Source organism: Telopea speciosissima, chromosome 11 (assembly GCF_018873765.1).
Source record: "Telopea speciosissima isolate NSW1024214 ecotype Mountain lineage chromosome 11, Tspe_v1, whole genome shotgun sequence".
Classification (NCBI taxonomy): domain Eukaryota; kingdom Viridiplantae; phylum Streptophyta; class Magnoliopsida; order Proteales; family Proteaceae; genus Telopea; species Telopea speciosissima.
The window spans coordinates 46805584-46830890 of NC_057926.1; the positions used below are offsets into that span (position 1 = coordinate 46805584).

The 25307-nt window shown below is 38.6% G+C and overlaps 2 protein-coding genes and 1 long non-coding RNA gene across 6 annotated transcripts; all 3 read right to left on the reverse strand.

The window, feature by feature from the left end:
* Positions 1-5893: 5893 nt before the first annotated feature.
* LOC122645777 (protein BASIC PENTACYSTEINE2-like) lies at positions 5894-7825 on the reverse strand. 2 transcript variants are annotated; one of them, XM_043839142.1, is made up of 3 exons: positions 7694-7785; positions 7383-7434; positions 5894-7192 (listed from the first exon to the last, which is right to left on the reverse strand). In XM_043839142.1, exon 3 carries the CDS (start codon positions 7099-7101, stop codon positions 6229-6231), a length of 873 nt encoding a protein of 290 aa, XP_043695077.1. In that variant the 5' UTR covers positions 7102-7192; positions 7383-7434; positions 7694-7785; the 3' UTR covers positions 5894-6228. The 2 variants fall into 2 exon arrangements, with proteins under 2 accessions (XP_043695077.1, XP_043695076.1); XM_043839141.1 differs by lacking the exon at positions 7383-7434 and having other exon boundaries at positions 7694-7825.
* A 6129-nt stretch (positions 7826-13954) lies between these two features.
* On the reverse strand, positions 13955-24149 carry LOC122645780. Its single transcript, XR_006330519.1, has 3 exons — positions 24139-24149; positions 14103-14177; positions 13955-13988 (listed from the first exon to the last, which is right to left on the reverse strand). It is a non-coding gene; the product is annotated as an uncharacterized LOC122645780 (long non-coding RNA).
* Positions 18388-22712, reverse strand: LOC122645776 (homeobox-leucine zipper protein ROC8-like). Of its 3 annotated transcripts, none has more exons than XR_006330518.1 (10): positions 22123-22712; positions 21606-21723; positions 21280-21468; positions 20729-21190; positions 20523-20624; positions 20215-20424; positions 19932-20112; positions 19559-19827; positions 18796-19481; positions 18388-18659 (listed from the first exon to the last, which is right to left on the reverse strand). XR_006330518.1 is itself a non-coding variant. In XM_043839140.1 (10 exons), the coding sequence occupies exons 1-10, from the start codon at positions 22236-22238 to the stop codon at positions 18873-18875; spliced, it is 2127 nt and encodes a 708-aa protein (XP_043695075.1). In that variant the 5' UTR covers positions 22239-22709; the 3' UTR covers positions 18388-18872. The 3 variants fall into 3 exon arrangements, 2 of the variants coding, with proteins under 2 accessions (XP_043695075.1, XP_043695074.1); XM_043839140.1 differs by having other exon boundaries at positions 18388-19262; positions 19392-19481; positions 22123-22709; XM_043839139.1 differs by having other exon boundaries at positions 18388-19481.
* Positions 24150-25307: the final 1158 nt, after the last annotated feature.

The following is a 25307-nucleotide window of genomic DNA, read 5'->3' on the forward strand; positions in this document are numbered from 1 at the left end:
TTAAAGATGCCACTATACAACTCGTAAGAGACCATCAAGATATCAAACATTAGCAACTTCAAGTCACAACATGATCCCACCTGGAATGTCAAACAATCAATAGACCCAACCGACCAGAATATCACAATCCAAAAAGCTCCATTTAAGCTTCTTTCAACAGAACAGATCATAACAATAGCTGTGAACCTCCACTTCAAGTCACAACATGATCCCACCTAGAATGTCAAACAATCAATAGACCCAACCGACCAGAATATCACAATCCAAAAAGCTCTATTTAAGCTTCTTTCAACAGAACAGATCATAACAATAGCTGTGAACCTCCACCCCTTCCACAGTTTCACTTTTGATTAGTCAACCAGCCTCCCTAAACCCATTCAGCGGGATTCAGCCCTGCTCCTCTTTAATATACAATTCTAAGCGATCACTAATGTACCTAGAATTGCATCCCACATGCTTCATTGATCCCACCTTAAACTAATGAATTATCAAAAGGTATTATTCCTCTGTCCTTTGTTAGCTTCAGACTTTTCAGTATGAAGTACCCCACATCAGTTAAAAGACCTCACATCACTAGAATCAAAATCCAGGTCAACCTTTTCCAACCATTTAAGCTCAGCAGTCCACTAAATCTAGCTCTTCACTTTACCCCAGAATTTCAAATTCCTGTCATTGACTTCCCATCTTCATTGGTTTCATCCAGTCTCATTAAATCATAGATCATTTTACAAGCATCTACTTTCACCACTTACTTGTTTAGCCATGTTGACCTCTTAGATCCTTCATCATTAAATACTCCTCACCAGCTGATAGTCTAGTGTCCACCTCCAAGACTAAGAAACACAGGCTACAGGCAATAAGCAAATACACAATAGAACAATGCCCATGTATGGCTGCAGTCTATCCATCCCTCCTTCTGCTAGCTCATCTACTCAAGCCATTCTCCAACCAAAGCAGAGGTCCAAGGTGCACTGAGAGACCTGACTCTCATTAAGCTCATCAATCTCCATTATGGCCTCCTGTTTCAAAAATTTGAAACCAGTACCGAAGTTGCTTTGCAAATTCACTTTGTCGAATCCCAACAGCTCCTAGAATCAAATTAAATTAAGTTTCTCCAGAAAGTAATCTACTAAAAAAATCAAATAACCAAAATTTCACCAAATGTTAGTACTTTCTACAAAATTATTATCACATTGTGATAATAATGTTGCAACAAGAGTGACCATAACAACCCCCCCCCCCCTTTTTTTTATGTGCGTGACATAGATAATCACCACAGTTGTCAAGGCATTGTTAGGTGATGCCAAGGTAACACCTAAGCAACAAGGCAGGCCTCGATGCCCAAAATGACTAGTTGCATTATCTATCGAGGCACCCAAACCCAAAAGATGATCGAGAGTCGAGAGTTACGAGACATACTTGGAATATGGAAACTAAACATCGAAATATCGAAGCTGGCAAACATACCTGGAATTTGACATTTGCCCTTTGGTGGAGGGCCAGTAGGGAAAAAGGGAATGTCAGAGTTGCAAAGGGGAAATCGCATAAGAAGAAAAGGGGGGTGGAGAAGAGTGCACACGCACAGCCACACAGGCTACTCAAACCATAACTCAACTATTCCATTCTGTTCAATCTATCTCCAATAAAAGACTGCTAAAAATAAAGACTAACTCTCTAACTAGGAAACTAATTCAAATAAGGAAACTAAGAAGAATTGGGAAACCAAATATCCTACAGAGCTAACAGAGTAAAATAAAGAAAAAAGACATTATTTTCCCCAAATAAAATAGATTCTTAAAATCCTACTAGATTCAAAAGCTCAAACTGGACTTGGTTCATCTTCGTTTGGATACCCAAATGGGTTTGAGTTGGTCCAAGGTAGTGTATCTGCATCAATTCCCCTCCCCCCTGTGTTGAGAAAAACTCACCCACGAGTTTTGTAAAACGAGAGAATCAGCATCATTCGATCGGCATTGACAAATATAGACTTTGATGGGGCAATGATCCACCGCATCTCATGATCAACCGTCACAATCTTTTGATGGTTGTTAGCGAAAGACGTCACTTCGATGGGAATCTGATCGTGGGGTTCAACAACGTCGTTTGCTATAAAAGAGATAAGACTTAAAAGGTAGGGGTATAATAGGAAAATAACGGTAAAAAAAGAAGTCGTGGATTTTGGGGGTTACTGATTTTAGTCTACTACTCCAAAGAGGGAAAACAACAGCAGATGGTGGTTTTGGGGGTTACTGATTGTAGTCTCCTACTTGGAGTCTACTACTCCAAAGAGGGAAAACAACAGCAGATGGTGAAACGACTTCGAAGGAAGAGTCGTATGCGTGACTTCGAAGGAGGAATCGTATGTGTGACTTCAAATGAGGAAGTGTATGCGTGACTTTGTAGGAGAAAATCCAGGCAACCAACGACTTCGAAGGAGGAGGACGACTCGCTGAAGGAAGCTTCGAAACCAGGTATGTTTTGTTTTTTTTTTTGGTCGTTGGCTCACGCTCTCTCTGCTTTTCTTCTATCTCTCTCTTCTTCTTTCTTTGATCTGGGTGCTGGCTGAACCCTAGAAAGGGGTTTCGATTGAGGCACAGTGGGGGTTGTTGCAGTTGTGGAAAAGGGAGGGGTTTCTGTGGGGATCAAAGGGAGGGTGGAGTGTAACGGAGGGACGGGTTTTCTCTGCGGGAGATGGTAAAGAAAGAAGACTGTTGCAGTGGTTTTTTTTTTTTTTTTTTTTGGGTTTGCTAATGCAGTGGGGAAGAAGATGGAAAGGTTAGGGAGATAGGATGCAAGGGGTTTGCTGTTGTTACCACAGGACAGTAATGAGAAAGGTGTCTAGGAAGAAGAAGAATGAGCTGAAAGAGATTGACAAGAAAGGATAATGGATCCTTCGGCTCTGATACCAAATTGGTGAAGGGACGGTGGGGAAGAAGGGAATATCAGAGTTGCAGGGGGGAAATCACATAAGAAAAAGGGGGGGGGGGAGAAGAGTGCACACGCACAGCCACACAGGCTACTCAAACCATAACTCAACTATTCCATTCTATTCAATCTATCTCCAACGATGGGGAATTACATCATATATAAAGAGAAATAGAAAACTCCTAAAAATAAAGACTACCTCTCTAACTAGGAAACCAATTCAAAAAAGGAAACTAAGAAGAATTGGGAAACCAAATATCCTACAAAGCTAACAAAATAAAATAAAGAAAAAAGACATTATTTTCCCCAAATAACATAGATTCTTAAAATCCTATTAGATCCAAAAACTCAAACTGGACCTGGTTCATCTTTGTCTGGATACCCAATACCCAAATGGGTTTGGGTCGGTCCAAGGTAATGTATCTGCATCACCCTCAGCCTTGCTTTGGTGCCACAATAACAATGGTTACTAACAAGAAATTGATGGCCAACAGATAGCCTAGAATAACTACTTCAGATATCTTGGCTAACTGGGTGAGAGTCTGAAGAGGATGGAGAGCTGGTCAGATGAAGTGGAAAGGAACTTTTAGAGTGTCACGTGATCAATTCATTCCATTAAAATACAATGGGCACAAGATGACCAATAATTTATGGAGCTAAAAGCTGAGCAATAAGGAAACAACGCATACATAAAATGACTGCAGCAGAATTAACATGTTGAGATAAATGGCAACACTATGAAGGATATAATTGCAAAATGAAAGCATTCACCAATAGAGGGATTGATTAGGAGTGACACCAATAGAGGGAAAGTTGATTTAGATGTTTTAGCTACAAACAAGTGATACAACAGAGACCAATGAACTGATTACACTGCAAATTGTAGGATAAAGGGACATTGGGTTGGTGAGAAAGATGAGAACCTACAAGTTCACAGGAAATATGGCCTCACACGTAGGGAATTAAGGAATAGGGTTTCTGCGCAGACCTCAAGCAGTTATGATGTCACCTAATGAGATGTGAGTTGATACGAGTATTTGCTTAAACTCAAGGTTCGCCCTAGTGTTATCACCTAAAAGTTATGTCTCACACCACATAAGAGTGTGATCCAATTTTATGGCAACAAGTTTTAGGAAGGATCCACTTACAAACAGCAGACTTGAGGCTCAGAAGAAGGCTGTCAACAATTCTGGTCCATAAAATGACCAGGTGGGATGTCCATAATCAAAAACTAATTATCAAGAAAAAGAATTCCATGAACAGCAACACAGTGCCAATTTCAAGGATATAATATTGAAAAATGAAATTACTATTCAAACCTCACCAACAAGAATTGAATTCAAGTCATTCAACAGTCAATGCTTCCATAGGCTAAATAAATGCTAACAAGGAGATGACCAATAGAAGCCAACACTAACAAACTATTGCCAAGAGACACAGCCATCAATGAAGATATCTAGACAACAATGGCAGTGACAACCAACCACAATAGCCAGTTTGTCCTTTAATCAGTCTTGTGACAGATAATCTGAACACAGGAACCCTAACTCTAAATAAACATCAACACTACTTTTACAAGAACTACTCCTCCTCCCCTTCTTACTCATGCAGCACCACTAAACAAACCAAAGCAAGGGTTCCTTACTTCCTTATCAAGTTCATGTCTGCAAACAGGAAAAATGAAAATCCTAAATTTAAAAGGATAAAATTTTGTAAAGTTTAAATGATTAAGTTGCCAAAACCCAATTCACCTCCCAAATAAGTAAAACAAACTAATTCTTACTAAGCTTAAACCCTTAAGGTTCTCATTCAGTATTCAACAACCTAAATGAGATGGTTTGCAAACAAAATCAATGTAAGAGAATGTATGAGAGTTTATTACATTCATGCTCCACATCAATGTAAGTTGTTCCTAAACATAATTGTCTAGGCATCACCTAGGTGCCTTGTTGGTGTCACCTAGCCACCTTGACAACTATGCTCCAATATCCCTATCTTACGTGCTAGTCCCAAACAAGAGGATGGGGGAGCGCCTACCAAGATTTTCCTGGAAGACATACAGCAACTTTAACAAGACATCAAGTCGTGTACAAAAAAGGCAGCAACTAACCACTTCTCCTCTAAAACATTGCAAACTCCTTTAAGCCTTTCTAGAAGAAGGAAACCTTACAAATGCTATTTGATAAATGGGACAATAAGAGTTTTCCTTGAAATTGGCAGGAATTCATTTAGAAATATTAGAATCGCATCACCCTCCCCCCACCCCACAAACATCTTTCAACAAGGAAAATTAGCAGCAAATGGGCTAAATGAGGAGGGATGAAATATACAAATCAGATTGTTGACTGCAGGATCCCATTTTTCAGTAGGTTCTCACCTCAGTAAGAATATCATTTATTTTTCCTCTTTTACATCTTCTTTGTTACATTCCTACCTTTTACTCCCTAGATACCTACCCATTAGAAGGAATGTACAAATGAAGACTTGCTCCAACTTAAATAGGTGAACTTGAGACATGCAAACATTAAAATTGGTCCATTACTATAAAATACATCACCGACAGTATGCAAAACCATTGACTGAAGCTAGAAGATACAACAACAACAACATGCAAACATTAAAATTGGTCAACTGCTATACAATACATCACTGACAGTATGCAAAACCATTGACTGAAGCTAGAAGATACAACAACAACTCAGCTTTATCCCAACTAACTGGGGTCGGCTACATGGATCCTTGCCATCCATTCAGCTCTATTCAAGGTCAAACTTGATACAAGGCCTATAAATGACAAAGGTAAATTGAAGAAGAACCACCAATAAAATTTAAACCATATAGCATCATCTCCTCACGTCCCTCAACATTAATCGAACAACTAGTTCGAGTACTGAATCAATAAAAGTAATGTCGCTTAAATTACTATCAAGTACAATGAGATGTCCTTAAGAACAACACAAAGAAAAGGTACCAACACAAAATCTGTTCTGTTGATAACAATTCTGGAAAAAGTAATGCATAAGTAAATTGTCCTACAAGGATCCAAGAAATTAAATCTCATTCATTATCTCCTAAATCCTGGCAGCAAGATAAGACTGATAACTCATAAACTACAGTGAGGAAAGAAAAGGACCACATGTCCAGGGAAGCTGAGCGTCTGAATTTAAAAGACATGTAACAGGACAGAAAATTCATTTGACTACACAATATCCGAAAAGCCTCTGCAACAGGCCACAAGTATATATACAGGAGAAACAGACCAAATGCAATTGGAGGCCCAGTTATGGTATCCACATTGTACATCTACCTGATGGTGACAAATTTGTTGGTACCATGTTTTGCCCAGTGAGTCCTCAAATCAATAGGATTAGACAGGTTATAGCCTTCAGCAGCAAGTTTCTCCAATACCTTCTTAAAAGCTCCCTGGCTCATTTTCCGTCCCGCTATCCTCGCACCACGCCTTTTGGTACTCATTGGTAAGGGATACATAGATATGCTAGTAGTACAGCAAGCTGATTGCCACCCACCACATCCCCATCGATAACACTGTTGAGGAGTTCCAGTGCATGAACAAATTGGTATCGGAATACCTGAAATATCCATATCAACCCCATTTATGACAACTCCAGTGTTCACAAATCCAGTGTTCTTCTTCCCAGACTTTGCTCTTGGAACAGAAGAATTACTCTCATCCTTGGGCACACCAGGGGCCCGTTTACTCTTCTTTGGTTTTGGAGACTTTGGGGTGTTTGCGGTGCGGCCACCTTGCCTTTTCTTCAAAGGTGCCTCCTTTTTACCAACCTCCTCTTCCATATGAATCAACCTATCATCCTTTGATGCATCAGGTTGCTGAAGCATTTGCAGGGGATGAGCTCCAGATGCTTCTGATAGAACAGCAAAATTGGGATTACCTGGTAACACATGCAGAAACTTATCTCTCTGGTTCATCCAACCATCTCTCACAAAATCCATGGGAACTGGTGCTTCTGAAACCCCACAGTCTCTATGATGAAAAGTTCCATTGGCACTAACCATGACGGCGGATTCACGTCCTGTGAGAAGAGATTTAGTGTCTCGCTCTGCCACGGTCGACATGAGCTGTAGACCGAGATGCCCTTTAAGGGAGGATTCATAATAACCCCAATTACGGATGTTCAATCCGCTATCGTCATCCATTATATCTATAAAGGAAGAATAATCACTGATAAAATGTAATCTTTGTTTTCTTCCCGTTCAACCCATCTACCACATTGCCTGCTAGCAAAGCCTGCAAAACCCACAAACGATTCGAAACCAGAAGAAACAGAAATAAATTCCAACAAGATAACAAAAAGGAAAAGAACAAAGAACAAAGAAATCAAAATCGGAACATCAGAGAATAACCAAAGCATCTGAAGAAATTGATAGCTTGAACAAGGATCCAACAATCAAACACCAATAAACGAAAAAAAACAGACCTAATCCTTAATAAACTCATCGTTTAGAAGGTCAAAACACCACCTTCAATGCCTAGCAAGGTCATAAACAAATACCTCGTGAATAGCATTCCGTTTATCACCAAAAAAAAAAAGAAAAGAAACCATCTTTTAGGGTTTTAAACTTCGATCTGTCCAAAAAAAGGACCCAAATAGAGATTACAGATTTAGAATCAGAGTTCTAATGCTTCAAAAGAGAAATCGAAATGCAAATAAAATATTACAGATTTCGGACACAGAGACAAAGAATCCAGAAAGGAACTCAGAGAGAGAGAGAGAGAGAGAAGACTTACTTGCAGGTTGAAAAATAGCTCTCTAGGGTTCTTCCTCTTTTGTGATGGGGAGAGAGAAATAGAAAAAAAGGAGACGAAATAGGCAAAAATCAACGAATATACTACGTTTTAGCACAACATATATAAATATCATGCTTATATATATATATATTTCTTGTTTCATTAAAAGAGATGAAATCTATTTACTATATCTTTGTTGGGAAGTAGCTGTAGTTCTGGGAGCGTAGCGTCCGCTAGCGCTCCGTAAGCCTCTCTCTCCTCCCACATAGAGGGGCAAATATGTCATTTCATTGTGTGAAAAATCAAATCTTCTTTGAATAAAAAATTTTAATAGGAGAGAGAAAGTGGAGTCACGGGTGAGATGTAATGTGTTGTGTGTACAGAATCTACACATTAATGTCATGGTAATCTTTTTTTCTTTGTTTTTTTATTTTTTATCACAAATTTACAGAATTGTAACACTTCACCTATATAAGATTGCACGAAAATCCTCTCCAGCGTGCCAGTGCGTCCAACATGCATCGGATGGCTAGAGCTATCCTTGGGGCATGTGTTGGATAGCTTAAGCCGTCCAATGCACATTGGACGCATTGGCGCGCTGGATAGGATTCAAACTCTATAAATTATGGGGAAATATTCTATATATAAGAGCGTGGCTCCAACATATGCACGGGGTCAATGGGAGAGCACGTGAGGGCATCAAATGGGACATCATTTGCACATTTCATGGGGGGCGGCATGGTCATTTCACCCCATGTGTTTGTGTGCAGAGCATACACTCCTGGATAGAGTTCATTTTCCCATGAAATATATGGATCAGCTCATCAATTTTTGCCATACGAAATCTGATGCAACGATTAAAACTCTTAGATACCTAGGAAACAAGTTTGATTGGCTAAATGTCAAATTTCATAATTAAATTTAACCATTAACGCTGCAAGGGCATATCCTACCACGTATACCCCTTGGTAGGTTTATAGTTTTCAATACTTTATTTTATCACATGGCCAATTCAATTTGGGCTAAAATTTATTAAATGAGTAAGGGACTTTGATTGTTACCCCCCCCCCAAAAAAAACCAGTAAGGGACCTTGATTTTTACCTATTAATAAAATTTTAGTCTCATCCAATTTGCCACAAGACAATTTAGATGTTTGTTTTTCTACTAAAAAAAATAAAAACTTGGATGTTTGTTCATAGTTCAATATGTATGTACCATCCAAAAAAGTTGCTTGCATTTTTTTAAGGTCAGAAATTGATATATGCTCGATCACGTAGCCCTGCACCAGCACAGGCCCAATGATAGCACGTATAGGGGGTATCAACATGTGTGAGATTTTTTTATTTCACAAGGGTAGGCTAGTAATTTTACATGCTCTTATGTCAAGGTCCAAGAGCCACACAACCAAGCAACGTTCTTTTTGAAAGGGTTATTTGAGCCTAAGTTGTTTCCTAAGCCATCACATAGGGTAATCTATTATTTATTTTTCAAAATATGAAAATAAAAAATACTTCTATAAAATGGCTTAAAAGAGAGATTTTTTCTTCTTTTTTTTTTATAAAAAAAATATATATTTTTCTTAGTTTTATTATATGGGGCACTGTTCTCTATGCCGCAACGCAAACTGCGCCCAGGCACATGGAGGTTGGCGCAATGACCACCCTACCTCCCCTGAGTGATAGGCCCATGTGCCTGGGTGCAACCTGCGTTACGGCACAGAAAACATTCTCCCTAATTATATATAATAACATTTGTTACCCTCGTTGGCATAAATGCCAGGGTGCCACTAAGGCTTATGTATCTTTGCCAAAACACACACTCCCCTCGTTCTTATCCTCTTCATTCATTGAACTTGATGGCACCAACTGTTGCTTTTGTTTTATTCTATTAAGTCTTAAGCCCCAGGAAGTCGAACCAATTGCACCCCTATCTCAGCCATAGAGCAACAATGTGGTCCAAATGTACATTGATTCAGGTTTTTTGGTTGGTAAACTTGATTCAGGTTCAGTCAAGCCATATATGTTGAGTGTTGAGTATCAAAAATAAAGGGAAAAAAATCATATATGACTAAATTTAGATCTTCTTAATATTATCACCATCAAAGACAATTAAGAGATTATAATCATGATTTACTTCTTATTTTGAAATAGTAATATTTGTAATTTAATTGTTAAATATCCTTGCAAGAGAACCTATTGGGGCTAGAATTGATGAGTAACTATTTTATATGTCAATGAAATATTATTGAGCAATAAATGTTAACATCCAAATTTATTCTTACACTACTTAAGCACAATTAAGATTATAGAAGAGATTAAGAATGTTTAGATAGCCAAATGATTTTCTAAAACTTTTCTTGCTATGTGTAATAGAATGCAGACAAATAAAGGATGAAATTTTGTTAAAATGATAAAGCAAAAGGTTTTGTATGTTGCCAACCATCAACCTCTCTCAGACCCTGTGAAAATGTGGGAGCCTTGTGTACTGGTACGGCCCTTTCTATTAGTTACAATAATATTTTCTTCTAAATTATATCAATTTGGATTTCCTTTTTTTTCCTTCAGCATTTTCATCTTATTAACGACAATTCGTAATTGTAGGAGTATTTACACTTTTAGATTAAGAGCAATACATCTTTAAAAAAAAATAAAACTTATTTCCCAAAAATGTTTGTAATACGCTTTTCAAATTCAAATAAATCCCCCCTTCTTGCAAACATCATACAAACTACCATTGTCGCCAAAACACTTCAACAGAGAGACAATCCCCTTTTATTTAATGGGAAAAGGTTCTTTGAGCTGCACAAGCAAGGTACATTAGCACATCTGTATCTATCTCTCTCCTTCTCATATGAAATGACCTCACTGGCCTCCTATGTACAATGTCGTATTGTCGCACCTCATTGGTGTGCTCTTCTATGTTGTTTGCTCAGAGAACCCTCTCCTTTATTATATATAGCATAGGAACTCCACCCTTAACAAACCACCTCAAGAAGAGTTATGGGGAGAGAGTATCATGCAGGAGGAGGGGGAGGACTGATCTACTTACGTCTTGTGCATTACCTCTGGTTTGACTTTCTAATCCCCCAAGTCCTAGTCCATATCTAGAACTTCCATGAATGCAACACATACTTGAGACAAATGAGGGGTAGTTTTAAGTTGGTGGGGATGATGCAAATTAATAAAAAACAAAATAAGCAAAACCAAAACCCTAATGTGCACGAGGGAGGCTCTGATATGTTGGGGATGATGCAAATCAAAACTTTCATTCAACGTTTGTTCTTATATGCTTTAGAACAGTCAATCAAACAAAAGAAGGATATTAAGGATACCCTTTTTCACCACAAGTGAAATACCTCGAAAGGAATACAACACTAATGCGACAAGTATGTAATTATACCTAATTTCTGTAATTGTCAACAAAGCAACTGGTGGGATCTTAATGAGTGATCCTACCGAGGACCGAGGTGACCATATGTGAGTCTAACTCAATCTTAGTAAATAGGATTTTTACTTATGAGTCTAATTCTATCTAATTAAACAATACTATTACTTATAAGTACATCCTAGGATGGATATAACTAATAAACCTCCAAAGAGATAGAATCAAATACATTTTAGTCATTCCACGTGGCAAAATTGCATAACGGCCCTACGAGCATGGAATAAATTACTGTCGCCACCCTAATCCATCACCACAACTTGCTCAAAGAATCTCGAGCATTGATTGGACATAAAAACTTTTATCAATTTCTTTTAAAAATTAATTATTTATAGATAATACATTATTTTAAATGTTTTTATAAAGTATTTACAAAATTGTCATCGAGCTCGGAATTTCGTCCAATCATAATCAGATATCTCTCTAAGATATTCACTCTTTTCAAGAAGTGGATTGACAAACTTTGTGAATCTAGCACACTTATATATAGCTAGAGGAGGCATCGACCATTAATAGACCAAAAACAATAAAGTTTGAGTGCAACGGTAAAGATCTCTTAGGTTTGGGAACCAAAATAAACTATTAAAAAGATTTTTGTTTTTGAAACAACATGCAATAATCTAAACAAGATTGCCTGTGTACAGAGACAAGAGAGGCGAGAAACAGAGATAGAGATGAGAGGCGAGAAATAGAGTGAGTGAGAGAGAAATGAAAGGAAGAGAGATTATCTACCGTTCAACAATGGAGCTTCCTTCAGATCCGGTGAAGCTTCTACCAGAGAGCGAGAGAGGAGAGTCGAGATGCTGCCCTGTTAATTTTTGTCAATTCGTCTTTATGAGGTGATGAGGAAGTCGGGTAACAGTTTTTGGTTTTGGCCAACAAATGTAAAAACAACAAATAGTTGTTATGTCAAAAACGTTATTTTAGGCATAAATTGTTATAAATTTTGATTTTTATTATAAAAAACACTTGAAACAAAATGGATTTATCAAATGGATTTTCTGTTTCATTTGTGTGCTGGAAACATTACTGGCAAAGAAACAGTAGAGACAAAACGTTGTCAAACAGTCCCTTAGTTTGATACACATATAATATGAATACTCACCATTATATTTGTATTTTGGAATTACATTCCTAAAATATATAATGAGACAACCATATAAACAAAATTTATAATTTTGTTCATAGTTGTGATCAATTTAAGGTCTAGCCTTAGGATAAACAATCAGCCAAAATATAACTATGCAAATTAATAAATTGAATAAACTCTTTACATTTGGGTTTAATGGACACATAAATCCAACAAACTCTCACTTGTTTATCAAAGCCACTGGCTTACAAGCTTTACACTCATGTTCTCAACACATTTATCAAATATATTTTGTGTCGGTCCCTTAGTCAAGGGAGTTGAGAAATTATTTGTAGAGTTAATCTTGGTAATAGATATATCATCATGTTGTATTATTTCCCTGATGAAATGATACTTTCACTTCTTGTGCTGACTATTTTGATGAGTTTTGGGTTTCTTGGCATGTGCTACGCCTCCCTATTATCACAATATAATCGTATGGGGTTCATGACGAGCATAGGTATTACCTCCAGTTCGGTTAGAATTTTCTTAACCAAACCTCTTCGTTGGCAGCTTCACTAGCTACCAGGTACAATGCCTTAGTTGTGGAGTCAATTATTGACTTCTGCTTAATACTTTTTCATATGAAGGCACCTCCTCATAGACTGAACCCTATACCTGAAGTGGCATTTCTTTCATTCTTCTCAGTCTAGAAATCAGAATCAGTATATCCAATAATTGACAGATTATTTATACTATAAACTAGGAAGTAATCATTGGTTCTTCTCAAATATTTGACGATGTATTAGACAATAGTCCAATGCTTTTGCCCTAAATTAGACTGAAACCTGCTCACTATTCCAACATCAACAGATATATCTAGTCTAGTGCACAACATGACATGCATGAGAGTTCCTACTGACTTAGAAAGATCTACGTCATGTCAAATGCCCCCTTGAAAATGCCCATTTGTCCAAATGCCCCCTTGAAACTTTTCTAATCCTAAACTCCCCCTATTTTCAATATATTGTAGCATTTTGGTACTGTCTATTAATTTGGGACATTATGTTCAAACGGTTGGACTTTTTTGACCATTATGCCCTTGATATGGTATAATGACCAAATTACCCTCATTTACACTCAACTTTGCAACTCATCTTCCAAACCCTAACGGTAAAGTTCACAGCCTTTTAATGGCGTTGAAGTTTGGGGATTCTGAGCCCTCCCAGCGTTTCGGGAGTTATCGGCGAAGTTCACGGTGACCTCAGCCTTCAGATACAACTTTCATCACTGGGATTCTGAGCTCTCCCGGTGAAGAAGTCTGAAACAAAACTCTTGCAAAGTTTATTATATCAAGAAGAAAACAACAAGAGAGCCGCTCTATAAGCCAAGGAAACAAATTTATAACATGACCAAACGAGCAATTGAGGATTCCTTCGAAGAAGAACAGGAAAAAACATATAAAATAACTCGAAAAACAATGAGATTGTTGACGGAAATTTACAAAATCCCCTAATTTTATCTCATACAAATTTATAGATGATCGACCCATAATAATAAGCTTTGATTGAGTTAAGTCAAGATACTATAGCTAGAAATCCATGAACCTAAGTCAGAGAATAGAGATCTTTGAAACATTCTCTGCTTGATTCCAACAAGACGACGATGCCATCGCCGGTGACGACGCAGAGGAAGACGCATCCACCGCAACTTCGTTCAACTTCTTGCGGCAAAGGAAAAAATTCCTGGGCCCAGTTCTTTTAGCTTCTCCACCCGATTTAGACCTATTCCAATCAATATTATTGTATCAGAATTCCTAATTCACCTACCCAAATCCCAATAGAAGAAAAATAAAGAAAAAGAAAGAAAGAAAGAGAGAGATCTGATTTCAGATTTACTTTCTAAGCTAAACTGAGAATAATGGAGGTCGAAATCCGTAGGGTCCGTCGTGGGCAGCAAAGGCCTTCTCCCCCCTCTCTGATTCCCGCTTCTCTGTATCCCTTTGTGTCATCATCTCTGTCTTTCAAAGGTTTGGTTTTTTGGATTTGTTTTTTTTTTTTTGGATTTTGAAAGAGAAAGAAAAAGCAAACTTGGAAGAGGTTTTTTTGGAAGCTGGGTGGTTCAGAATAGAGATTCAATTTTTTTTCATTTGTTTTTTGAATTTTTTTTTTTGCAAAGCTTTTGTTAGGTTTTTCATCTTTTAATTGAAATCAAGGAACGAAATCAGATTCAAGAGAAAATATTGGCCTGTGGTTACAAGTTCTTCTTCTTCTTCTTGACATTATAATCATCACCATCTCCAAACACATCATCATCCTCTTTCTCTGAATCCATATACCTATAATCCCCATCTTCATACACATCCTCTGAATCCATATCAGACCCAGAACCCTAGAACAGAGGAGGTTGTTCAAATAGGGGTTAATCACCTCAACCCTATGCAGGTTCAGTAGATTCAAGCCCAGATCCAGCTCCAACAGCAAGTTCGACGGTGACAATGTGGTCCGTAGGATAATTCATTAGAAGGCAATGTGGATTTTTTGGGAACGAAAGATTGTAAGGTGGGGAGCGCACCATGCCATCATTGACAGAGAGCGATGAGTCTGCAACTACAGTCTTCGCCTGAATCTGATTTCAAGTTCTCTGATTTCAACGAGCCTCCATGGGATGAATCGGAGTACTTCAAAGTGCATAAGTAGGGATTGTTTGGATTTGGAAGATGAGTTGCAGGGTTGAGAGTTATTGAGGGCAATTTGGTCATTCTACCATCAAGGGCATAATGATCAAAAAAGTCCAACCGTTTGAACATAACGTCCCAAATTAACAGACAGGACTAAAATGCTACAATATATTGAATATAGAAGGGAGTTTAGGATTAGAAAAGTTTCAAGGGGGCATTTGGACAAATAGACATTTTCAGGGGGGCATTTGACAAAAACCCTAAATATAACCATAATTTTGTCTACATAGTTGAATTGAGACGGTCCCAACATCTTGGTTTTGTGATCTCTCACAAACTTAAAGTCTAGGATGTAATTGCCCCTCCTAAATCATCGAGAAGTTAATAGACAATCACACCTTTATAGATGATAGCAATCCACGTCATTCACATTAATAAAAGTCATCAACAAAAAGGATTAGGAAGCATATTGCCTTCCCATTTTGCAAATGCGCACATAGTGTGTTGAAAATCAAAAGTTCTGACTATTTGATCAAAATGGATGTTCCAACTCATAGTAGTTTGCTTGAGACCATAGATAATCTTAACAACTTACATACTTTAAAAGTCTATTTTAAGTCGGAGCTCAACTTTGACATGGTTACCAAGGAAATGGCAAGATCAGTAAGACTTTGAATGAAGGGTTGTAACTAGCGCATTACAATTTGAGAATTGGATCACAATGTGTTACAATTGTATCTCGCTCCTCCCCCCACGCACCCACCCCCCTAAAAAAAAAAGCCCAAGATTATAAGGTAAAATCTAATCATTAATATTGTTGGTTATATCTAGATTTTGTCACCATTTGCCATAGAACCCACATACATGGATCTTAGTGGATCCATGTGATAGAAGATCTTACACCCATTTCACAAAAATTTAAACATAGAATAAGTAGAAAAAATGTGATAAAACACTATATTTAAATTTACATAAAATAACAACAATGTCATTTTACTTTAATGAATCTAGTGGCATCCATGTAATTGCATGGATAAAAATCCTTTTCAATGCTTAATCTTGCGGTGCCTTTCTAGTTTGAGTCTGTGAGCTCGACACGTGGAAGATGCTTCATCCAACAGTGTGAGCTCAAACAGAAAGAAAAAATAATAATAATAACAGCTCGCACCGTTGGATGAAGCATACACTTTGAACTAACTTTTGAGTTACTTTCCCTATTTGTTTGGGGCTGAAACTTCACCATCAATGAGTTGAGTTTGGGGTCCTCCCTATAACAAGGATCCAGCCATGTTGTCAAATGGGTAGTGGTAACATTATATTTTTGCCTATATCCTGTGTATATCCATTTAGCAGAGGCTCTGGACTTCTGTGACCAATGGACCTATGATGATTACAGTGGGTCCAAAGCCTACTACTAGTTGAAGGACCAGAAATTTGTAAACCCACTGGATCTACTGAGCTATTAGAGAGTAGCCCAAGCCAATGGGCTTCTGGGCTGAGTTTATTCTTGGTTCTCTCAGGCCCAAAAATATGGGCTACAAATCAAGGGCTGTTACCATGGTTTTGGCCTCATTGGGGGTGTACTATGCTCATCCAAGTCCGACGAATCATAACCAAAGTTAAAAGGAATCGGATCGGAATCGGCCCCAAGACCTTATTGTATACTATGTTCATCCAAGTCCGATTCCCGAATCATGCAAGGAAAATCATCATCAAGGTTAAGGGAATTGGAATCAGGGTTGGAATTGGCCTGGCCTTGGCCGATTCCAATCCCATTCTGATTTGAATCGGGAATATTTGCAGACTCTCTCTCTCTCCTCACCATTCCCCTTTTGCCATCACCGCCGCTCTGCAACTCAACGACAGCCCAGGCATTGCATCTTTGCAAAACCAGTGCCCCATCGTTGGAAGCCCAACAGGAAGTCCAGGCACTAGGGACCTTTATTTGCTCCATTTCCTGGGCAGGTCCATTTCCCCAAGTTCCTCTAATAGATGGACGGTAATGACCACCCTACCCCGAACACACTGTCTAGGTGGGGTCCACCCCCCTCTATTAGAGGAACTTGGGAAAATGGAGCAGATAAAAATACAAGCACTAGACCAGATCCATCTCGATTGTCGTAAAATCCCATGAATGCTGTGTTGGGGTAAAATGCCTATATTCCGTCACTTGCATAAGTGGGCTTATTCCAAATGGTCGTTAAGAGGTTTTGGGGCTATATGGGTATTTCGATAAATTACCTATGGGAAAAAGATTTGTACTTTGTGGTGTTTCCTACGCCCTCTCACAGGGCACTGTGAGATGATGCCTCTGCTCCCTGGGTAGATACCCAGGCGTGTCCACCCATTGACCCAGACGCTTGTGTAGAGACCGTGCGATTAAGTGGAGATATCTTACCCATTACCTATATAGGGTTTCACTATAATTTTGTAGTGAGGGTTCTTTCTGTGTAATCAATCTGAGAGGTGTGAGGCCAAGTGATTATAACCTGATTTTCCATTGTCAGTGAAGTAGATCTCATCTCACTATTGATGTAGACAATTTTATCAAACCACGTAAATCCTTGTGGGCATTGCATTTGCATCCACAAAAAGCTAAGTTGATTAAAAAACAAAAGGGTCAAACACATTGATTTCTTTCTCCAAACCCCACCTAAGAAGAGAGTAGTAAATATTCTTCAGAGATGGTAGAACCAAACCCCACTTCTCTTCATGACCTATGCTGGAGAGGATAGCATTTCCCACCGTGGTGATTTTGGTCAGAAGGAAGTAGGTTAGGACTCTGGATCCTCTTCACACATGGGGTACCACCCCACATGGTGAGAACCAATCAAACATACTCTCTATATCTCTGGCCCTCTGATCCTTGTGTCGAATGGGGTGGAGATACTATTTGGTCGATTCTCACCATGTGGGGTGCTACCCCACATGGTTAGGAGTTGCAGAGAAGGCGGTACGAGGACTTAAACTTGGGAGGACCCATCCCTGCAATTCCTGCCCCCTCTCTGTTTCTCTCTCCCCTCTGTCCCTCTTCCCCCCTCTCTCTATACCTGTCCTCCCCACCTCCCCTTCCTACAATTCCCACCCCCTCCTCTCCCCACCCACTCTCTCTCTCACTCTCCCTCTCTGCTTTCACTCACCACAATCCATTCCACTGAATGGAGTGGTGCTGCACACAGGAAGGCATTGTATGCCAGTAAGGAAGCGAGTAAGACTTCTGCTATATGTTGCACCATAATGAGAACATGCCTTGAGCTTGACAATAAAAGGCAGAGAAGTAAGGACAGGAAACGGTTGTAGTTCTTAGGTGACCAACCACAACAACGAACCATAAAAGCTGTCCAATTTCAGTTTCCCGAGAGGTTTTGTACCAAGAAAGATAGCTGAGTTATGGTTAAACCAATTGACTGATTGTACCACACCAGTTTTAAACAATAGTAATTAATGGATTGCGCATGCGGGTGCAGAGTTATGATCAGAAGAACTAAACAACAAAAACTACATTATTTAAATGTCAAATAACTTCTTTTTTCTATTATAACTGAACAAGAACAGTCAGAACAGAGAATTAAATTAGGAAACTTTCCTATATAGGAGTCATTAACATATTCTAGATGATACTGAAGTCCCTGAATAGAAGTCAATACCCGAACCATTACCCTTGCTGTGTGGGGAGTTATAAAGCCAAACGGATATGGAGTGAAAGAGAGAGAGAGAAGAGTCCACACAGCAATGGAGGACGGCTATGGTGCGTTCTTGACTCCCTCTATTTAACTGACCTTTCTATCAAAAGATCAAATGGAAGGGGGTCTTTTGTCAGTAACAATGTTGATGTTTTGTTGTTTTGAGCTTTGGGTAGAGAAGCATTCAAGTCCAAACCAACCAACCAACCTCACTCCATTGAATGCATCCAGCAAGAACTCTCAGTTCTTTTGATCAGTATATTTAAGAAGGTTGGAGATGGAGAAAAGAAGCCTTTGCAGCTCTATCAGGAACTGGAGTAATTCAAGGCAGCTTTAATTTGGTGGACAGTGGTGTTGATGAGATTATTAACGGTTGTCACCGACTCCATATTCAGTTTTGCAGATGGTAAGCTGCTCACAAGTATCTGAAATGCCACTGTTACCAGTGAACCACCTGACCTGCTCCCTTGCATGTTTGAGCTTGTTGATGGCCCTGCTCCTCCCCCTTGATCTGGCCGGCCATCAGGAGAGATGGTGAACCCTGATGGAAGTAGAGGGACATAACTGGTGTCTTCCCCACTCATTGCTATGTTGATTGCCGGGAGATCGACGGGTGAATAGACGACGAGCGATCCAGATGGGTCGGTACAGCACTCTTGAAGTATCAACATATTATTCTGGCTAGAATTTAAAGCCTGTTGGATAGAACCCATTATGATGAACCAATTACCAACCAATCCACAATAACAGTTACAATAAAAGTAAGATATCAGAAGATTAAACCATAAAGGCCTATTCAATTGAATCAATTCCAACAAACTTACACGAAGAACTGAGATACGATTGCCAGGATGTGAACCATTTGCAATGTGGGCAACCTCTTGCACTGAATTACCATTGGAGAGTACATCCCACTGACATATACAAGAAAAGACAATTTTAGTACTGATTGATTTGATTTAAAAATCCTTCAGATGTTGCTTATGTATACCTGAGATCGAGTTCTGTCGTCCCTAAAGAAATTGAAGACAACTTGTGGTGAAACTGGGAGCCACATAGAGGTTGTTGCACTGAGAACCACACCATTGGGTTGGCCTGGATCTGAGCTTTTGTGAACTGTAACTCTAACACCAACATCATTGAAGCCAGAAAGTGTGGTCCATCCATGACCACTTGATGCACTAATGCTTGTGCAAAAGTTCTTAATCATTCTTTGAGAGAGCTTCATCAAGCTCCTCCTACCTTCTGGTGAGGGAATCCCTGAAATACATCATCAAAACAACAATGACTAAGCCACTGAATTATACAAAACCAGTAGTTTTTTGGAAGAAGATTACATGTTAGTACAGCGCTGATTCCAATACCTGCACTGAGATCTCGACTAGATGAAGTCGTTACCATCAGACAAGCAAATCTCTCACACATTCTTTGAAGAGTACTAATCCATCTTTCAGCTCCAAATGCCATTCCACTGTGAACAAGATCCCAGTAAATCCGATGAGTTGGGTTCTTGTCTTCCACTTCCACATGTTCCACCCAAGTAACCTATCAAACATTTCCAAGAATTCAGGTTAAATGAATAACAATTTATTTAGGTCTAATACAAACCCATGGCAGAGAATGCCAATATCTGATTGAACTCTTCACCTTGGAGTATCCATTGGGCAGGTCTTGAATCAAACATCCAGAAGGAAGCTTCCGAATGTAATAAGGCAAAGCAGACTGGATCTCTCGGGATAGGTCAAAGGAGACATCTCCTATAGCCCACAAGCCTTGTTCAATTTGCTGACAGTAACGGAGAAAGTATAATTCTCGAGTTGGAACCAATGAGGAGAGCACCTGCATTTCTGCATACATCTGTATTGGACATTTTAAATCAGAAAAAAATTACCTCAAAACTACCAACCACATTGTGTCGTAATCAAACTACAACAAAAATAGAGACAGCTAATCACCAGTTGCAGGGAACCGCTCCAGCTTCCAACAATTCCAGATGTAACCACATCAATTGTCTTGGCTCTCGAGACAATTGTAGGGAATAGCTCAGCCCATTTGTTCTGCATTCAAAAGAAACCCCTTCAGATAAATAAGAACAGCAGACATGGATTCCTGGTATTTCTCACATGAAAACTAGAATTATAACATGGAAAACAGAGCTCACTGAGTCCATAAACATGTCAACCAATGCCAGTCCATTCATGATAACCACACCAGAATCTCTCGAGGTCTCTGCCCGAATATCGCAATTTTTCAAGTGGTTGGGTTTTGGGAACATCCTCTGATAGTTTTCAAGATTAAGCACTTCCCTCCCATCAATTGGAGACTTCATCCACAAGGGCTCATTCATCTGGAAAAGCCTGATCAATTCTTCAAGGGCATTGGCCGCAACCTCTGACATTAGTGACTTCTCCATATCTGAGATGCCTGTCAGCAATGGCAGTGACGGAACAGAGGCAGAGCTTCCTGGAAGAAGATCAAGATCAAGGGATGGTCCGCCCATCGGCAGGCCTCCAAAACTCCCAACAGATAAATCCAATGAGGAGCCTGAAATAGGTTGAATGGATGGGAGTTGTGAAATAGGTCTTCCAATGTATTTTGCGGCCATGCTAGATACTCTATCAAGCTGCAAGATATTTCAAAGGCCACGGGCAGATTAACAGATGAAAATCCTTAGATGAATAGGTAAAGGGTCAGAGATGATCAGAGCTATACCTCTTCTTTCAGTCGGGCATTCTCCATTCGCAGTTTCTGTTCATCAAAATATGAATCCTCCCCAACAGGAGGACCCCCACAATTTGGGCAAATTACATTCCTCAGTGCCTCTCTAATTGCTATGTTTTCACATCGGATCTTATCATTTTCTGCCTTTAGAGCACAATTATCCGCACGTTCATGTTGTGCCTGAATCATATAAACAAAGAGGAATTGCCACTTCTGAAGCAGGAAAAAAATTGGAAAACAAAAACTACAAATAGTAGAAACAGAAAGAACACACCAACACTATAACCCATTGGACCAAAATTAATAAAACAGATTACCTTCATCTGGGTCCTCCTGTTTTGAAACCAGAACTTGATCTGGCGAGGCTCTAGCCCCAAATCCCTGCTCAACTGGTTCCGTTGCTTCTCGTCCGGGTGCGGATACTCCTTAAAAACCCTTCATCCCCACAAACAACAAACTCATTACACTCAAAATAACACTGTACACGCTCATTTACAAAGACGAAAGAAACCCAATACGAGAAATGAGTCAAATACGCAAACGACGGTTTAAAACAAACACTTGGTTCCACTAGGGATCAAACTCCATAGTAAACGAAAACCAGAATAATAAACTACAAACGAACTCGTATCATCACAACAGCAAACAACAGCACTAATACATAAAGAGAAACTAGAATAGAAAAACCCATCAGGGACCCCAAAAAAGAGGAGGACCCAACAGCATCCAACCGCAGAAAAAAAGAAAAAGAAAAAGCAAGCAGTTCCAGAAGAAATAGGTGAATGAAAAGAGAAACAGATTTCCACAAAACTATATTTAACAGTGAGCTATTACGCTTCAAGCTCTTGAATCTGACGAGCTGTGTGTCTATGGTATCGCTTCTTCTTCCTTTGAGGGTCAGAAAAATCTGGGTCCTCGCCGGACCCACCGCCCCCGCTACCGGATTCCATTTTAGTCACCACCACCACCGTCTGTTCTTGTTGCTTCTGTTGCTACTGCTATTGCTTCCGTAGTTGGTTTTTTCACTTCTGCTCATGATATTAATGAAGACTGGTCCAGTAAGAGTGAACCCATCGAGTACAACAACTTTAGAGTCACTGGAAGAGCTAAACGGAGAAGGGATTTTGGGATTGGTTTGTTCTGGACTTGAATTACTCTGCTCCTCCTCGTGCGCTTCTGCATTGCCCATTTCATTTCAGGACGAGAAAAAACGGCCGGAAAATCTGTGAAATCGGCATTAATCAGGGAGCACGAGAGATACTGTATAAAACCAGAATAAAATTCTCTTTCTGGCCAAATTAAATTCCAAAGATTTGACAAAAGAAAAAAGCCAACCAGACAGCGCCCAATATGATCGGTAACCGAAGGATTTTGAAGCGCTCTCTTCTGATTTCTGAATACACGGAGAGAGGCATTTAAATCCTTTTTTTTTCTCTCTCTCTCTCTCTCTCTCTCTCCTTCTTAGTTGTTCGATCCGCACAGTCGTAGTAGTACAGCTTCAAGCTTTTTAAGACGATTCGCTGGCGGTTGATTTCACGGCCGCCGGAGTTTCGGTTTCACATAATGGAATTGTCCAAAGTGCCCTTTACTTCTCTCTCTTCGCCATATTTCACACCAATACACCATTTCTACCCAAAAGTCAAACCTTATGCTCTTTTATGGGAATATTGATTTAATGATGGGTTTCCCTTTTTCCTAATTTTGGGTTCATTTTTGTGTACTTTTTTTTTTTTAGTTAAGGACCCGTTTGGCAAATTTTAAAGCTTTTATTTGTATAGTATTGTTTATGATAGGACATAGGAATGGTTTTGAGTATGGGCTATAGACCTTAAAGATAGCCAACTTTCAATATCACAATGTGGTTGGTCTATGATCACAATCATGATAGTTTGAGATTTTGATCGCGACTTTTCAATACTTCTAGGTCGACGCTTGGCTTCATCGACGTGGTTCATTGGTTTCCATATGTATGATGTGTAATTAAAAGGAATGCCCTAATTTCGATAGACTTATATGTTGAATTTTAAGCATTGATTCAATTTTAAATAGAAAGATATGATGATCAATCAATAGCAAGATTCTACATGTCAAATATTAGTATGATTCAATCTTTAAATGACGTATCATATTATTAATTCTTTTTTAGATCACTGTGACGATTGTTGCAACATAAAAAACCCAATGAGAAAACTCTAATCAAACCCAACAATGATTCAAAATATATTATATTATAGTCTAGTGAAGAAACTTAGTAAAACCCTAACAACGAATTATGATGTATTAAATCAAATTATTTATTGAATATAATAAAGCATTATGAGAAAGCTCAATAAAATCCTAACAATGTATCATGATGCATTACTTCAAATAACTTCCATGAATATAAAGCATTATAAGAAAAACTAGTAAGACACGACATTGATTTATGAACTATTATATTCAATTATCCCCATAAGTATAATAAAGCTTCTTAAATTCATCAAAGAAAGTTATAAAATGGACTATCTGGAATTCTGGATTGAAACACAATTAAGACTTGTCGAATCCTTGATACATTCCTCTCTTATCTAGAATGCAATAAGCTAACATAATTAAATGGCAAATGATCCTTAAAGGAGAATTCAAAATGGACCTTACTAACACATGTTCAAGAACTTAAGGGAATATATACCTTACACCCTCTTACAATATTAGAGAGAACATCCATAGATTCATTAAACAAGAGACCTATTTTGGAATCTGTGAACTTAGGAAATTTTAACATATCCTATGGCGGGGGGGGGGACTTACGATAAATTTATAATAATCAATCGATTTTATTTTAATATAATAAATCAATATAAAACCTACTTAATGGACAAGTCTCATAATTCCATACCCTGCAACAAAATAAAAACTAGTCATTTATTTTCCAATTAATCTATTACATTCTCCTTAGGACTGTCAAGAAATTATATGATCTTAACAAAGAAATTAAACTTATCACAACATAAAACTCATATGTTGAAGGGAGTAATTATGAAGTTCAATAAACTCTCAAACCATGTAATATTAATAACAAAGGGGTTCCCTAGTCGGCAGATTCATTGACAAAATAAGAAGAAAACATAAAAAGAGAATTATTCCATTTAATTGGTCCGGTGCTCTAGACCACTATAACAATTTAGTCGAGAAGCCAAAAAACTTTCATATAAAGATTTGGAAGGAATTTTTTTGGTTCACCAACCAGCTAACTGTCACCCTGTTCCGAAATATCAGACCACTCAAATGGAATAAAATCCACTTTTCATAAATAATTTGAAGTTTGTACCAACATATCCACTACACACATAAAAAATAATAAAGAAGAGCAAAAGTATTCAAGGGCATATCTGTCATTTTGGTAAAAGGGCCAAATCAGGGTTTTGGATTGGAAGTACAAAAGAAGTTTGGCTTTTTGACCTTTGATCTATGTTATCCATCCTTTCATCCATCTATCAAAATCAAAGGTGAGACTGCTTTTCACCCCTTTTTGTTTTTTTCGTTGTCCCTCCTCATAGTCCTTTCCCCCAAACAAAAGGAAAATAAAAATAAAAATAAAAATAAAATAAGGGCATAAACAGAAAAATTTTCAAATGATTTCATACTTAAAAAAATAAAAATTTCTCTGTCAGTTTCCGTACTTCGTTTCTTTACTCGTCGTTATGCCGTCGGACGATGGTTTGGTGATAAAAGTCAGAATCGCATTCAATGCTCTCTCTCACTCTCTGGGTTTCACTTTCCACTTTTTGGCCTTTTTAACCTTTTCTAACATGTGGGATCCACAGATAAGTTTTACCAGCTTTTGCAACCGTCTGATGGTTTTCATTGGACGTTATAGATTTGACCACGTGGAAATTATTTTTGACTTTTATCTGTCGTGGACAAAAAAGGAAAGTGAGGAACCCACGGCTCAGCTTCCAAAATCCTAACCGTTACTTTTTCTCTCTCGCTCTCTCGGTTTCTCCTCTGTGCGTAAGAGAGAGAGTGAGAGAGCGCGT